At 44.5% G+C, this 13,865-nt stretch overlaps 1 protein-coding gene across 1 annotated transcript in view; it reads left to right on the top strand.

Annotated features, from left to right (window-relative positions):
- Window positions 1-5,402, top strand: part of TSHR (thyroid stimulating hormone receptor) — a 109,334-nt gene extending 103,932 nt beyond the window's left edge. The window contains exons 10-11 of the mRNA XM_084826992.1: window positions 3,019-3,207; window positions 3,980-5,402. Of these exons, the coding sequence (XP_084683118.1) occupies window positions 3,019-3,207; window positions 3,980-5,402 (1,612 nt within the window). The remainder of the gene's footprint in view (window positions 1-3,018; window positions 3,208-3,979) is intronic.
- The last annotated feature ends 8,463 nt before the right edge of the window (window positions 5,403-13,865 follow it).

The raw sequence follows: 13,865 nt of genomic DNA, 5'->3' as shown, positions 1-13,865 counted from the left end.
CCTCCACAGTGGCTTAGAGTGCTGTGTGAACGGGACCTCTGTCTTGCAGTCCATGACAATGGTGCAGAGAGAAGGGCCTCCAAGGCAGATCTTAAAGCCCAGACAGGCTGATGTGGGAGTGGATGATCCTTCAAGTAACTGGATCAAACTGGCACTTTAAACTGAGCCCAAAAACAAATGCATAAACTCTAAAATTGGAACAAGATTGGAGTTGTGTGCTCCTATCGTCAGGTGCTGGATAGACTTTATCAGTCCCTCCTCACTTGTTGCCTTCTCTGGGCAGCAAATATATCTGTGTTTTGTACACTGGCTAACACAGTTGTTGTGATGCTCAATGAGTAAGTAACCTAGTTGTCCACAGGGCCGTACAGCCTGTTTACCAGATAGTCTTCAAAGAGGGGAAAGCTAATGAATCATATGCTTTCATCACTCTTCACCAAAGTGCAAGTAGATTTTTGAAGAATTTGAAAGGACTGGGGGCAAGTGGGCCATGTCCCCTTGTGTTGTCTCATTTGTGAATGCTCAGAGTTTCAAGACAGGAATGCTGTTTCACCATGGCAGAGCTTTTAGAAAGCTCTAGGTTTGTGTAAAGTGCACGGCAACTTCTCAAATATGTGGCCCTGGACTACTAATTTACTCAGACAAATAAACACTTTGTCTGAGAAACTGTTGAGGGCTTGAGTTCAATTTCTTCTAGAGACACTTGTGTGAAGTGTTGGCAAACTCGAATGAATAGCACCACCCTTGAACTGCTTACTTTTTCATTCATGATCATTCCATTGTTGGGATTTGTGCACATCTTTTGTGATGGCTAACAGCCTGGTCTCTTCACTGGGCTGATTTGATTTACAGTGAATTGGTTATGGTAATCCAATGCATAGCTTTTCAAAGCACTGGAAGTATACTTTGGTTTGCTTGCTCAGAATTTCATTCTGTAGTAAGAAAACTTTTGAGCTATAAACAAAGAAGCACATCAAACCAAACCATACATTCATATGATCCCCCCGCCCCCAATAAGATTTTTTTTTAATGTTGTTAAGATCATGAACAGGTCACAAAAGAAACACTGAACTTTTTTCAGTGGGAATTTAACATTGCATCCATCTGAATTGCCTCTAAATCTTTTGGGGAGGCCTCTCTCTCACTCTCCCCCCCCCTGCTTCCCCATATGTATATTTTTCTTTTACATATTGATGTTTTATGAACAAATTAAAACTCATAAACAAGAATTCTACTGAGGAAAGTATTGAAAGAAAAACTCATGTACAATGCAGCAGAGAAAGATGGGGGAATGAGATTGATTAATTAATAAATTAGTGATAGTAAGTTTGCTTATTAAGGAGTATAAAGTAAAACAAAAAGAATCCTTGACAAATATTTTTTCTTTATCCCCTTTTCCCTCCAAGTAGCGTTTTCTCATTAGCAGCCACAGTTAAGTGTTCCAATAAGCATAGAAGAAAGCTTAGATTTGAAAGTTCTTTGAATAATTAATTTGCTTGGAAATTAGAGTCACTCTTACAGTCCAGTCTTCCAAATGATTAGTAGGAGTCCAGATACAATGTACTCAAATCTTGTTTGCAAAACAAAATTGCTACATGTCATCATAATGGACATGATCCAGACCAGCCAGAGTGAAGCACTTTACAGAGAGCTTCGGCTATTGGGCAGTATAGAAATGTAATCAATCAATCAATTTCAATAGGAGACTTAGGGTGCAATCCTATCATCCCTAGGATGACATCCCAGGAGCCTCAAGATTTTTTGGGGATCCCCCTCTCTGAGGGCAGATAACAAAGTCCACTCCAGGAGAGGGAGATGCAACCTTGCAAGCTGGTGCTTCTGTGACACTGGAACTCCAACCCCAGAGGGGACAAAAAGGAGGAATACTCGGAGAGGCTGTAGAGACACAGGATCCAAAACCCTCCTATTCTTCAGAATGGGGGCGGGGGAGACTACCCCAGTCCTAGAGCTGGCATAGTTTATTTTCTTCCCACTGAGACCAATAGGAGGGAAACGCTTTAAAGGGACAATTAAGGACACACACACACCCTGCAGGATATAGGAAAAAGCAATTCCTTTGCCCCGGTTTCTGTTTCTCCCTCTCCCTCCTTCAGTTAATCCTATGTATGTCTACACAAAACAAAGTCCAATGGAACTTACTCCCAGATTAGTGTATATAGAATTGTAGCATTAAGCATGCTTAACTTCCCTTCACAGAACTTAGGTTCCAGCAGATGTTAAGTGCTTACCTGGAAGGCATGTACTTTCATATTCCTTTGAGGGATAGGTTATGTATTTGTGGAGGTGGTTGCATAGAAGATCTAGCCCATTATTTACTGTTCTGTCCATAATTTGATTCCCCTAGAACAAAGTCCCTATCTTATTATGTGTCTCAATGTATGGGGTGGTTAACACATGATATAGTGGCATACTTACTTTCAGTTGTGTATGAACCAATGGAGGCTGGTGGCTCCAATTTCGGTGGGGCCGTGAATCCATTCTGGGTTTCAGTCAGAACCACCCAAAACTCTAAAGGAGAAATCCAAGGTTCTGAACCTATTTTGGGGACCAGGTTCAGCACACTGGATAGCTCCTTTAGAGTTCTGGCTGGTTTTGACTGAAACCAAGAATGGATTCACAGCCCCACCAAAATCGAGCCTCCACTGGTATGAACTTATATCCTATCGCATTCAGTTATTTGCTACAGCAGTTAAGAAAAGTCAAGTAAGTATTGTGAAGAAAGTATCAGTGGACTATAAAAGTTATTCTCTAATCTGAGCAAGTTAAGCCAAAGTAATTACTGGACATTTTCATGACAGACCTATTTTAGTTATGGTTTTCATGTTTTTATGTTAAATGAGAACTGGAAAGCCTAGTTACTCATATTTTATGTCTTTGTTTTAGATATGTTTACTGTTGTACAGTTTGCAATGAACTATGGCTATAGGCAATATTCATTTTGTGTGTGAAACATGATCTAATCAATTATCCCTTATTTTTCTCTATGCATATCATCAGCGATGTTTCTCAGACAGGTATTACTACACTTCCAGAAAGAGGACTGGAAAACCTTAAAGAACTGATGGCTGAGAATACTTGGACCCTAAAGAAATTTCCCCCTATAAAGACTTTTCCTTATCTAATTCGTGCTGCTCTGTCATACCCAAGCCACTGCTGTGCTTTCAAGAACTGGAAGAAAGCCAAGGGGTAAGTATTACAATTTAGATTAAATTCTAAATGGTCTGGGATCCAGGTATCTGAAGGATACCTTCATGGACACCTCCCACATGAACATGCCAAGCAGTTGAGATAATTTTCTGAGGCTGTTCTCTACTATCCCCACCTTCAGAAGTGAGGCAGATGAAGATAGAGGGCCTTTTATGTGGAGGCACCCCAACTCTGGCATCCCCTCCCAAAGACCATCAGCTGGCACACTGATTATGATCATTTAGGCTGGTGGGGAAGACTTCAGGGTTGTGGGTTCTACTTTGCTTTTTATTAGAAACCCAAGGTCCACCAATAGGAGCCAGATGCAAAATAGTGGTTCAGGGGGCAGAGCCAGCTACCTCCTGCATCCCGATGAGACATAAATTGGGATGATTTACATACACACATGCCAATCTACAATAGATAAGAGATTTTAGGAGTCTAAATTAGACCTTAAAAATTCCTGTTTTTAAACAATTGGGGGACCTGTTGCTGATCTACTGCAAATTACCCAGAAATCTACCAGTAGATCTCAATCTACTTCAGCCTATCCCTGATTTAGGTGGCAAGTCCATAAATGCCATAAAAACATAAATGTCATACTTTGAGAATGCCTAAAGTTGTAGCTTGGATCCAGAGCCAGAGTTCTTCAAATTTCAAAGAATGATATTCTTATTCATAGATTACAATGAATAGTTTCCCATTGCCTCATTTGCTTTGCTCAAGACAGGCTACATATCCTAGTGGTAATTCTTCCTCTGTGTTCTTTTAGAATTCTGGAGTCCTTGTTGTGCAATCAAACTAACAATTACAACTTCCGCAAGAGAAGATCTACCCATGCCTTTGGGGGGCCCTTTTACCAAGATTATGCAGAAGATTATTCAAATAGGGCTGATGCTGTGTATGACGAGGACTCCAAATCTATAGATGTTCATGGAAATTCTCATTTTAATGTCTTTTTTGAAGGACATGAAAATAGAGAGGTTGGGTTTGGCCAAGAACTCAAGAACCCGCAAGCGGATAATATTCTGACATTTGACAGCCATTATGACTTTGTTATCTGTGGAAGTACTGATTATATTAGCTGCTCCCCAAGACCAGATGAGTTCAACCCCTGTGAAGATGTGATGGGCTACAAATTTCTAAGGATTGTGGTATGGTTTGTGAACTTGCTGGCCATTCTGGGCAATGTTTTTGTTCTCTTCATTCTACTCACCAGCCATTACAAGTTGACTGTCCCACGATTCCTGATGTGTAACTTGGCCTTTGCTGATTTCTGTATGGGATTATACCTTCTCCTGATAGCTTCGGTGGACCTTTATACTAGGTCAGAGTACTACAACCATGCCATTGATTGGCAGACTGGGCCTGGTTGCAGCACAGCTGGCTTTTTCACTGTCTTTGCGAGTGAGTTGTCTGTCTTCACCTTGACTGTAATCACTCTGGAACGTTGGTATGCCATTACCTTTGCCATGCGCTTGGACAAGAAAATCCGTCTCTGGCATGCCTCTGTTATCATGTTGGCTGGTTGGCTAGTATGTTTCCTTCTTGCCCTTTTACCATTGGTTGGAGTCAGTAGTTATGGTAAAGTCAGTATCTGTCTTCCCATGGATACTGAAACACCCTTGGATCAAGCCTACATTATAATTGTTTTAACGTTGAACATCATTGCTTTCACCATCATTTGTGCCTGCTATATAAAAATCTATATTACTGTGCGTAACCCCCAGTACAAGTCAGGGGACAAAGACACCATCATTGCCAAAAGGATGGCCGTGCTCATTTTTACTGACTTCTTATGCATGGCACCAATTTCATTCTATGCCTTATCTGCTATTATGAACAAACCCTTGATATCAGTCAGTAACTCAAAAATCCTGCTGGTCCTGTTCTATCCAGTCAACTCCTGTGCTAACCCATTCCTTTATGCTATCTTTACCAAAGCTTTCCGAAGGGATGTGTTTATCTTGCTCAGCAAGTTTGGATTATGTGAACATCAGGCTCAAGTCTACAGGGGCCAAACCATCTCCCCCAAGAACAGCAGTGGCTCTTACAGCCAAAAGGGCAACCGAGGAATGGGTCAGAATCTCATAAACCTTCAAAGTCATCCCCCTGGCTTGCCTGGAGAGTACCATCCAGCAATAATGCTGCATACTCAGGGGACCATGGAAGAGAGTAAGCTGACTGTGTTATAGCATCTGAGTGCTTAATATGGTCAGGCCAATAAGAGGCTGGTTTAGAAATTCATTCAATATGATGTAATAAGGACACAAGTTCTCTCAAAGTCAATGGTTTTTTGAGATGTAGTCTGATTTCCCATGAACCATTTATTTAAATTTCTAATGTTAGAAACATAAGATGAGCAATGCCGGATCAGACCAAAGGCCTATCTAATACAACATCCTATTCCCACAATGTCCAATCAGATGCCCATAGGAGCCCATAAGTGGGATATGAGTGCAACAGCACCCTCCTACTCATGTTTCCTATACTGGAGGTAACATATAGCCATCATAACTCATAGCTACTGATAGCCTTATCCTCCATTAATTTAAATCCCCCTTTAAAGCCATCCAAGTTGGCAGCCAAATCTTGTGGAAGCAAATTCTATAATTTAATTTAATTTGGTGAAGAAATAGTTTCTTTTGTCAGTCCCACCACTGAGCTTCATTGGATGACCCTGCATTCTAGAATTATGAGAGGGGAAGAAAAACCTCTCCCTATCCACCTTCTCCACTATATCATGCATATTTTTATACACTTCTATCTGTCCCCCTTTACTTGCCTTTTTTCTAAATTAAAAAGCCGCACGCATAGTAACCTTTCTTCATTGGGGAATTGCTGTAGCCCCTTGATCTTTTTGGTTGTCAGTTTCTTCACCTTCTTGAGTTCCACAGTATCTTTTTTAAGGTACAGTGACTAGAACTGTAAACAGTATTCCAAGTGCGGTCACTCTATAGATTTATATAAAGGTATTACAATATTGGCAGGTTTATTTTCTATTTCTTTCCTAATGATGCCCAACATGGAATTCACCTTTTGCACAGCATCCATACACTGGGCTGATATTTTCATTGAGCTGTCCATCACAATCCCAAGATCCCTTTCTTGGTTAGTCTCCACCAGCTCAGATCCCATCAGCATATATGTAAAGTTCAGATATTTTTGTCCCAGTGTGCATCACACTGAACCGCATTTGCCATTTTAATGCCCATTCTCCAGAATTTTTGGAGTTCTTCACAATCTCTCTTTTTTCTTTTTAGCACTCTGAATAATATGGTCATCCCCTGACTTCAGATAATGTATGAATAAGTTAAAAAGCACAAAGATACCAATCCTTGGGGACACCATTGTTTAAATCTCTCCACTGCAAGAAATGTCCATATATTCCCAGGGCAACTTCACATGGGGCTTTTATCCTGCTACGGAGATTGCTTACTCACAGAAGTTTGCAGGTCCTGTGCATGATGCAGTCCTCATCCAGGGCACCTCCCACTCTTTGTGAGCTCTATTGCGTTGTTTTCCATGATGACAAAAGTCCAGCATTTTCCCTCCTCCCACCATGGAGTCGATGTAAATGAGGGTATACTGTTTAAAACAAAAGTAGGGATGTACGAAAGTTCCACCACGGATCTTGGGGAGGCCGAATGCCAGTGCATTCGGCCACCTGAAATCGGTGGCGGAACGGCCCACCCCCCCTGGGATGGGACTTACCTTGGGCAGATCTTCCTGGCGGCGGCGGTTTGGCGGCACCGGCTGCGGCGGCCGGTCTTCCGCTACGCTATTTGCGTTCCCCTTAGCGTATAGACACTATGCTATTTGCGTTCCCCTTATTTTCGCCGTCTTAGTCTACGTAAATGTTTACGTAGACTAAGACATGCCAAAATAAAGAACGCAAATGGCGGCGGCCATGGCCGCCGCCATTTGCGTACGCGCGTTGTTTTTGTTTTTTTTTAAATCAGCCATGATAGGCTACGTAAACATTTACGTAGCCTATCACAGCTGACTGCAGGGACGCAAACGGCGACAGCTACGGCCGCCGCCATTTGTGTCCCTGCTTGCCAGCGGTCGGATGTCCGGCTGCTGGCGGATCCGGCCGGTGGCTCCGCAGAATTGCTGCGGAGCACAGCCGGCCAGCCAGGATTCCGGGGGGGAGGAACAGAGCGCCTCCCCCCCCAGCCAGGATTCCGGGGGGAGGGACAGAATGCCTCCCCCCCCCAGCATCAACATAATCCGCGGAAAGGTAAGTCACTTTCGTACATCCCTAAACAAATGTAGGGATGTCAGAGAATTTCTCCACGAATCTCGGGGAGGCCGAATGCCAGCCCATTCGGCCCCCTGAAATTGGTGGAGAAATTCTCTGACATCCCCCTGCCCCCCCCCCCGGGACGGGACTTACCTTGTGCGAATGTCCCTGGCGGTGGCGGCTCCGGCGGTGGTGCGGCGGCGGCGGCGGTGGCGGCTGGTCTTCTGACCGGCTGCCACCATTTCCAAGTAAAAAAAAAAAAGTGATAGGCTAAGTAAAGATTTACGTAGCCTATCACGGCTATATTTTTAAAAAAACACCGTGATAGGCTACGTAAATCTTTATGTAGCCTATCATGGCTGAGTGGGGGGGGGAACCCGCACGTACGCCAATTTGCATACGCGCGGTTTTTTTTTTCCCCACCCAGCCGTGATAGGCTACGTAAACATTTACATAGCCTATCACAGCTGACTGCAGGGACGCAAATGGCGGCGGCTACGGCCGCCACCATTTGCGTCCCGGCAGGACAGGATTCGCGGCAGCAGGGACAGGGCACCTCCCCCCTGGCCAGAATTTCAGGGGGGAGGGACGGGGCGCCTCCCCCCCGGCCAGAATTTCGGGGGGGAAGGACGGAGCGCCTCCCCCCCACCGCGAATCAACGTTCGGGTTCAGGTAAGTGACTTTTGTACATCCCTAAAAAAAGTTGCTTTATTGCAAATTAAACAGCACCACCTAGTGGCTTTGCAATGAAACACATAGACTTTATTGAGAAGTTTCTTTTTTTTTTTTTAAACCACATGGAAAGGACCCAATCTAATCCCACAAAGATTCCAGAAACAGAAGACCCAGTAAACAGAAGACCCAGTAGATTTTTAGCCTTATGTGATGAAACCCCCACTCTCTGTTTCCTGTTCTTTTAGCCTTATGTGATGAAACCCCCACTCTCTGTTTCCTGTTCTTTAGCCAGTTATCAATCCATAACAGGACCTCTCTTATTCCATCACTGCTACATTTGCTCAGGAATCTTTGAGGAGGGATTTTGTCAAAATGTTTTTGAACATCCAAGTAAACACATGCTTGTTAACACTCTAATGTAAAAGGTTAGTGAGATAGGACTTACCTTTACAGAAGCCATGCTAATTCTTCTGTATGCTTGATTTTATCTTGAATAATGCTTTCCACCAATTTACCTGGAACATAAGTCAAACTTACTGGCCTGAAATTTCCTGGATCCACAATTAAAAATTGGCATTGAATTGGCAACTTTCCTGTCCTCTTGTATAGAGCCCAATCTTACGAACATGCTATATATTTTTGTTAGGAGATCAGCGGTTTCTCATTTGAGTTCATTAGAGAGCAATCCTGTGTCCCTTACAGAGTATCTGGGGGACACAGGATTGTTCAGTTTCCTGGCTATGAGGTTGGAAAAAGGGCTCCAACCTCGGAGCCAGGAAACCACGCTCCCCTCCCCTTTACAGTCGCTGCTGGGAGAACCACACCGGCTACCTCTCTGCACTCAAAAAACAGAGTGTAGAGATGGGGAGAAGGGGGAGTTCCCAGGGGCAGGGAGGGGAGGAGACTGGGGCGGCAGCAATACGAGGGATCCTGTCGCTGCCCCAGCCTCCCCCCCCCCCGAAGCCTCCACTAGACAGGCGAAATCCCTGTTAGGGTGGAAACTGAGCCCATAGAACCCCAGAGCAGTTCTGATTCTGAGGAGGAACAGCAATCCATGGGAGAGGAGCCCGCTCATCCCTCACAGGCACAGCAGCTGGCAGAGATTCCTCCTGCCAGCATTCCTGAGATAGATAGTGACCCTGGCAGTGAGAGATTGCAGGAGGGGGGCTTGGTAGACTCTCGACGCAGACGCAGGGAGCGACGAGTGATGGAGGGATAGGAGGCATAGCGCCCGTTTGGCGCGCAAGCAACAGTCGCGTCCCGTGGACCCAAGGGAAAGAGGGAGGAACTTTCCCTAGCCCATAAATTCAGGGTCTGCAAGTGACTCTCCTTCAAACGGGGACCAACTGCCTAACCTGGAGCATAGGCTACTTTGCTGTTCTTTGCTTAGTCACTGGTGATTAGCGACTAAATGAAAGAGTCATTAAGTTATAAAAGGATTAAAGCCTTGAAAATAATCCTTTTGTCTGTGTCTTGAGTTGGCTATTGGAGTAGACTGAAAGAGGCCGCTAGGGAGCTCCTGACAATCCCGTCTTGCTTAAATGCAGAGCAGGAGGCACAATGCACCTCCTGCTCTGCATAGGATATTCTTAAGCTTCCACGTTCAGAGGCTTACAAGTATCCAGGGAGGATCAGGTGGGATTGCACCCTTAAAAACTCTTAGATGGATACTATCTAGACCGGGTAATTTTTTATTTTCAGTTTGTCAATAACATCTAAAATGTAATCTCTTGTCACCACTATTTGCTCCAGTTTCTCAGATTTCCTCCCTGAAAATGTCAGTTTGCGCACAGGCATCTTCTGTAGTGAAGACTGAAGTAAATAATTAATTTAGCCTCTGCAGTCTCCTTATCCTCCTTTCATACCCCGTTAACACTGTTATCCAGTGGTCCAACTACCTCTTTAGCCAGTTTCCTGCTTTTGACATATTTAGAGCGCAATCCTATGGCTGTTAGTCAGTGGCTAGAACGGCAATAGGACTAGTCGGTTGCCGGAGAACTGACCTCCACCCCCCTCCCGCAGGCAGCACAGATCAGCCCTGCCCTTCACACTCGGAAGAGCAGCGCAGAGTGAGGAAAACGGCGTGTTCCTGGGGCTGGGCCAGGGTGGGGAGGTCAGAAGTGCCAGTGCAACACTTCCTATGTGTCATCCGGCCCCCCCTTCCTGCGCTTTGAGGTGCTGCGGTTAGACAGCCTAAATCGGCTGTCTAGCTGCAAAAGCAGGCCGGTGGGAGTGTGGAGGAGATCTGCTCCTCACCCTTCCTCTTGTCCTGCATTGGATAGGAGGTAACCCCCGGGATTGGAGGCGACCATCAATCCAGATAGGATTGCTCCCTAAAATAATTTCTTATTGGTCTTAACATTATTAGTAATGTACTCTTAGACTTTTTTACATTCCTTATTGACTGCTTGTGTTTCTTTTGTGCAAATTTGTGCTCCTTTTTGTTCTCCTTGTTTGAGTAAGATTTTCATTTTCTGAAGGAAACTTTTTCTCTAATAGCTTCCTTGACACTGCTCATTAACTACTTTGGTGACCTCTTGATTTTGGTAGTACCTTTCCTGATCTGCAGTATACACTCTAGCTAAGCTTCTGTTATTGTGGTTTTGAGAAATCCCCATGCATTCCGGAGAGATTTGACTATCTTATCTTTCCTTTTCACTTTTTTTACACCAGTCTCATTTTTATTAGATGTTTCCTCTTTTGAAGTTAAGTGAGACTGTGGGCATTTTTACATGAGGCATTTATCGGGTGCTTGTGATTGTTAATTCACTGAAGTTTGAGGGTCCTTTTTATGACATCGTCAACCTCCAATGACTCTCTCGTTGTTTTTTTGTTTTTTTCTGCCATTTTAAAAACCGCCGAAAATGCAGTAACAAACCCCCCCACCACCAGAAGCCGCATCAAAGAGGTGGTGTGATTCAAGGATCGGATCATGCAATATTTTAGAAATCTTGCAGCACCATCTACTGGCTGAATAAATGAAACATATGGAATGTGCCCACAATGGAAATGGGAAAAACAAGGGGGGGGGGAGTGCATGTATTGTAAATCTGCAAAGACTCCACAAGACAAAGCCCCGGTAAGTTTGCGGGATTTTTCCTTAGTGTAGAGAAGCTGTATGTTGGATGTCCATGGTAATTTTTCTACTTACATACAGAGTTTGTATCCACAGATGACTGTATCCTACTGTGTCTCTCCATTTCAGCAGGTTTCCATTATTCCCACTATATCTATGTTCTCCTATAAAACTAAGCACTCTAACTCCCTATCTATGCTCATAGACTTTTAGTATTTGCATAGACACACATAAACATGGTGTCTCCCTCCAAATACCTGTGATGTATGCATGCTCTCCTCTAGCCCTTTGGCTTCTTTGAGTAGCTCTCATGTTCTACTGCATACTTGTGACCTATTTCTACCTTATCCCGATTTGGGTGATCAAACACATTTTCATCCTCATCTTCTTTTTGTTGTTTATTCAGTCAGTCACTTCCGACTCTTCGTGACTTCATGGACCAGCCCATGCCAGAGCTTCCTGTCGGCCATCGCCACCCCCAGCTCCCCCAAGGTTGAGTCCGTCACCTCCAGAATATCATCCATCCATCTTGCCCTTGGTCAGCCCCTCTTCCTTTTGCCTTCCACTTTCCCTAGCATCAGCGTCTTCTCCAGGGTATCCTGTCTTCTCATGATGTGGCCAAAGTACTTCAGTTTTGCCTTTAAGATCATGCCCTCAAGTGAGCAGTCTGGCTTTATTTCCTGGAGTATGGACTGGTTTGATCTTCTTGCAGTCCAAGGCACTCTCAGAAATTTCATCCAGCACCACAGTTCAAAAGCATCTATCTTCCTTTCCTCAGCCTTCCTTATGGTCCAGCTCTCGCAGCCATAGATTACTACGGGGAATACCATTGCTTTAATTATGTGGACCTTTGTTGTCAGCATGATGTCTCTGCTCTTAACGATTTTATCAAGATTTGTCATTGCTCTCCTCCCAAGAAGTAAACGTCTTCTGATTTCCTGGTTGCAGTCAGCGTCTGCAGTAATCTTTGCGCCTAGAAAGACAAAGCCTGTCACTGCCTCCACGTTTTCTCCCTCTATTTGCCAGTGATCAATCAAGATGGTTGCCATAATCTTGGTTTTTTTGAGGTTTAACTGCAACCCAGCTTTTGCACTTTCTTCGTTCACCTTCGTCATGAGGTTCCTCAGCTCCTCCTCGCTTTCAGCCATCAAAGTGGTATCATCTGCATATCTGAGATTGTTAAAGTTTCTTCCAGTGATTTTAACTCCAGCCTTGGCTTCATCAAGCCCAGCATGTCGCCTCATTTAATTTTAATCATCCTCATCTCCTAGGGATAATTAAAATTAAATTAAAATTAAATTAAATTAAATTAAATCACAAACTGGACATTTCCCAGCTCCTGTTGGCTGTCCTGTGGGATCAGTTTAACATCTGTTCTGCCACCTTTTTGATGTTAACCTCCAACAGACTGGTTCCATCCTGGTTCAAGTAGAGCTCATACCTTTTGTACAGGTCCAGCTTGTCCCAAAACATTCCCCAGTGCCTAACAAATCTAAACCCCTCCTCTCTACACCACTGTCTCATCCTTACATTGAGACCCCTCAGCATCACTTGTCTAGCTGGACCTCTCTGTGGGACAGGTAGCATGGCAGAAAAAGCTACCTTCAATTTCCTGGCTTTCAATGTCCTATGTAGCAACCCAGATTTGCCTCCCAAGACCTCATGACTACGTTTCCCCATGTCATCAGTGCCAACATGCACCATGACTGCTGAATCCACCCCAGCACTATCTACCAGGATAGCTAGATGATGTATGCTATCTACAATCTTCATACTAGGCAGGCAGGTCACATGCAGTCTACACACCCACCACACACCCAGCTAAGTTTCTAATGATTGAATCACTCACTAATAGGAGCCTCCTGCCTTCTGGAGGCATATCCTTGGTGTGAAAGAATATCTGTTCATCCCTCAAGGAATGAGTCCCTTATAAGGGATCATTCCTCCCTTCCGTGATGTGATGTTCTCCTTCCCCAAGACCTTCATTCTCTGGCACTGCAGCAGAGCTTCCACCCTGGGAGTGGGACATTCCCTGAACAGGAGTGGTAATATTCCTAAAACCCTTGTCCACCAACCTCTCCGCATCTCTAAGCTTCTCCAGGGATCGAACTGTTCCCTGAGAACCAGGAGCTCCTTGCACCAAGCACGCATCCACGACTTCTGTCCAGCAGGCAGATAGTTGTATATCTGATCCACTGTGCAATACAATGGATAGCCCACACAGCCCTGCTGGCTTTCTGCCTTCATAGCTGTTCTGTCTTTATAGGGTTTGTTAAAAGCAAAGTTATTTACTATCAGTATAGGGAAAGGGTTGACTGCCTTGAGTTCCTTGCCCCATTGCTAATCTTGCACGGGTGCATAACTTCCTATTAACCTGAAGCTTTGTCACTAGGGCTGAGATGGTTTGTCAGCTGGGCTCCTCAAAATGCTGGGCTGCCTCACAAGTCTGTCCTATCACCTGGAGTCCCCCTCAGAACTTCCCCACTACTCTCCTGTGTAAAACTCCCTATTTGCTGCTCCTGTTCACTCACAAACTCCTTGAGACTGGCAGGCTACTTATGTAGCTGTGAAGCTGTTAGCCCTTGCCTTCAACTAGCACAGTGACTCACCTCAAGCAGCACAAGCCCCTCCCACCAGGACTATGTGTTAGAGCACATGGCA

Source organism: Heloderma suspectum, chromosome 1, assembly GCF_057233095.1.
Source record: "Heloderma suspectum isolate Gila_16-S chromosome 1, 16-S_ref, whole genome shotgun sequence".
NCBI lineage: Eukaryota > Metazoa > Chordata > Lepidosauria > Squamata > Helodermatidae > Heloderma > Heloderma suspectum.
Note: the sequence above shows the minus strand (reverse complement) of the source record. Positions and strands in the feature narration are given on the sequence as shown.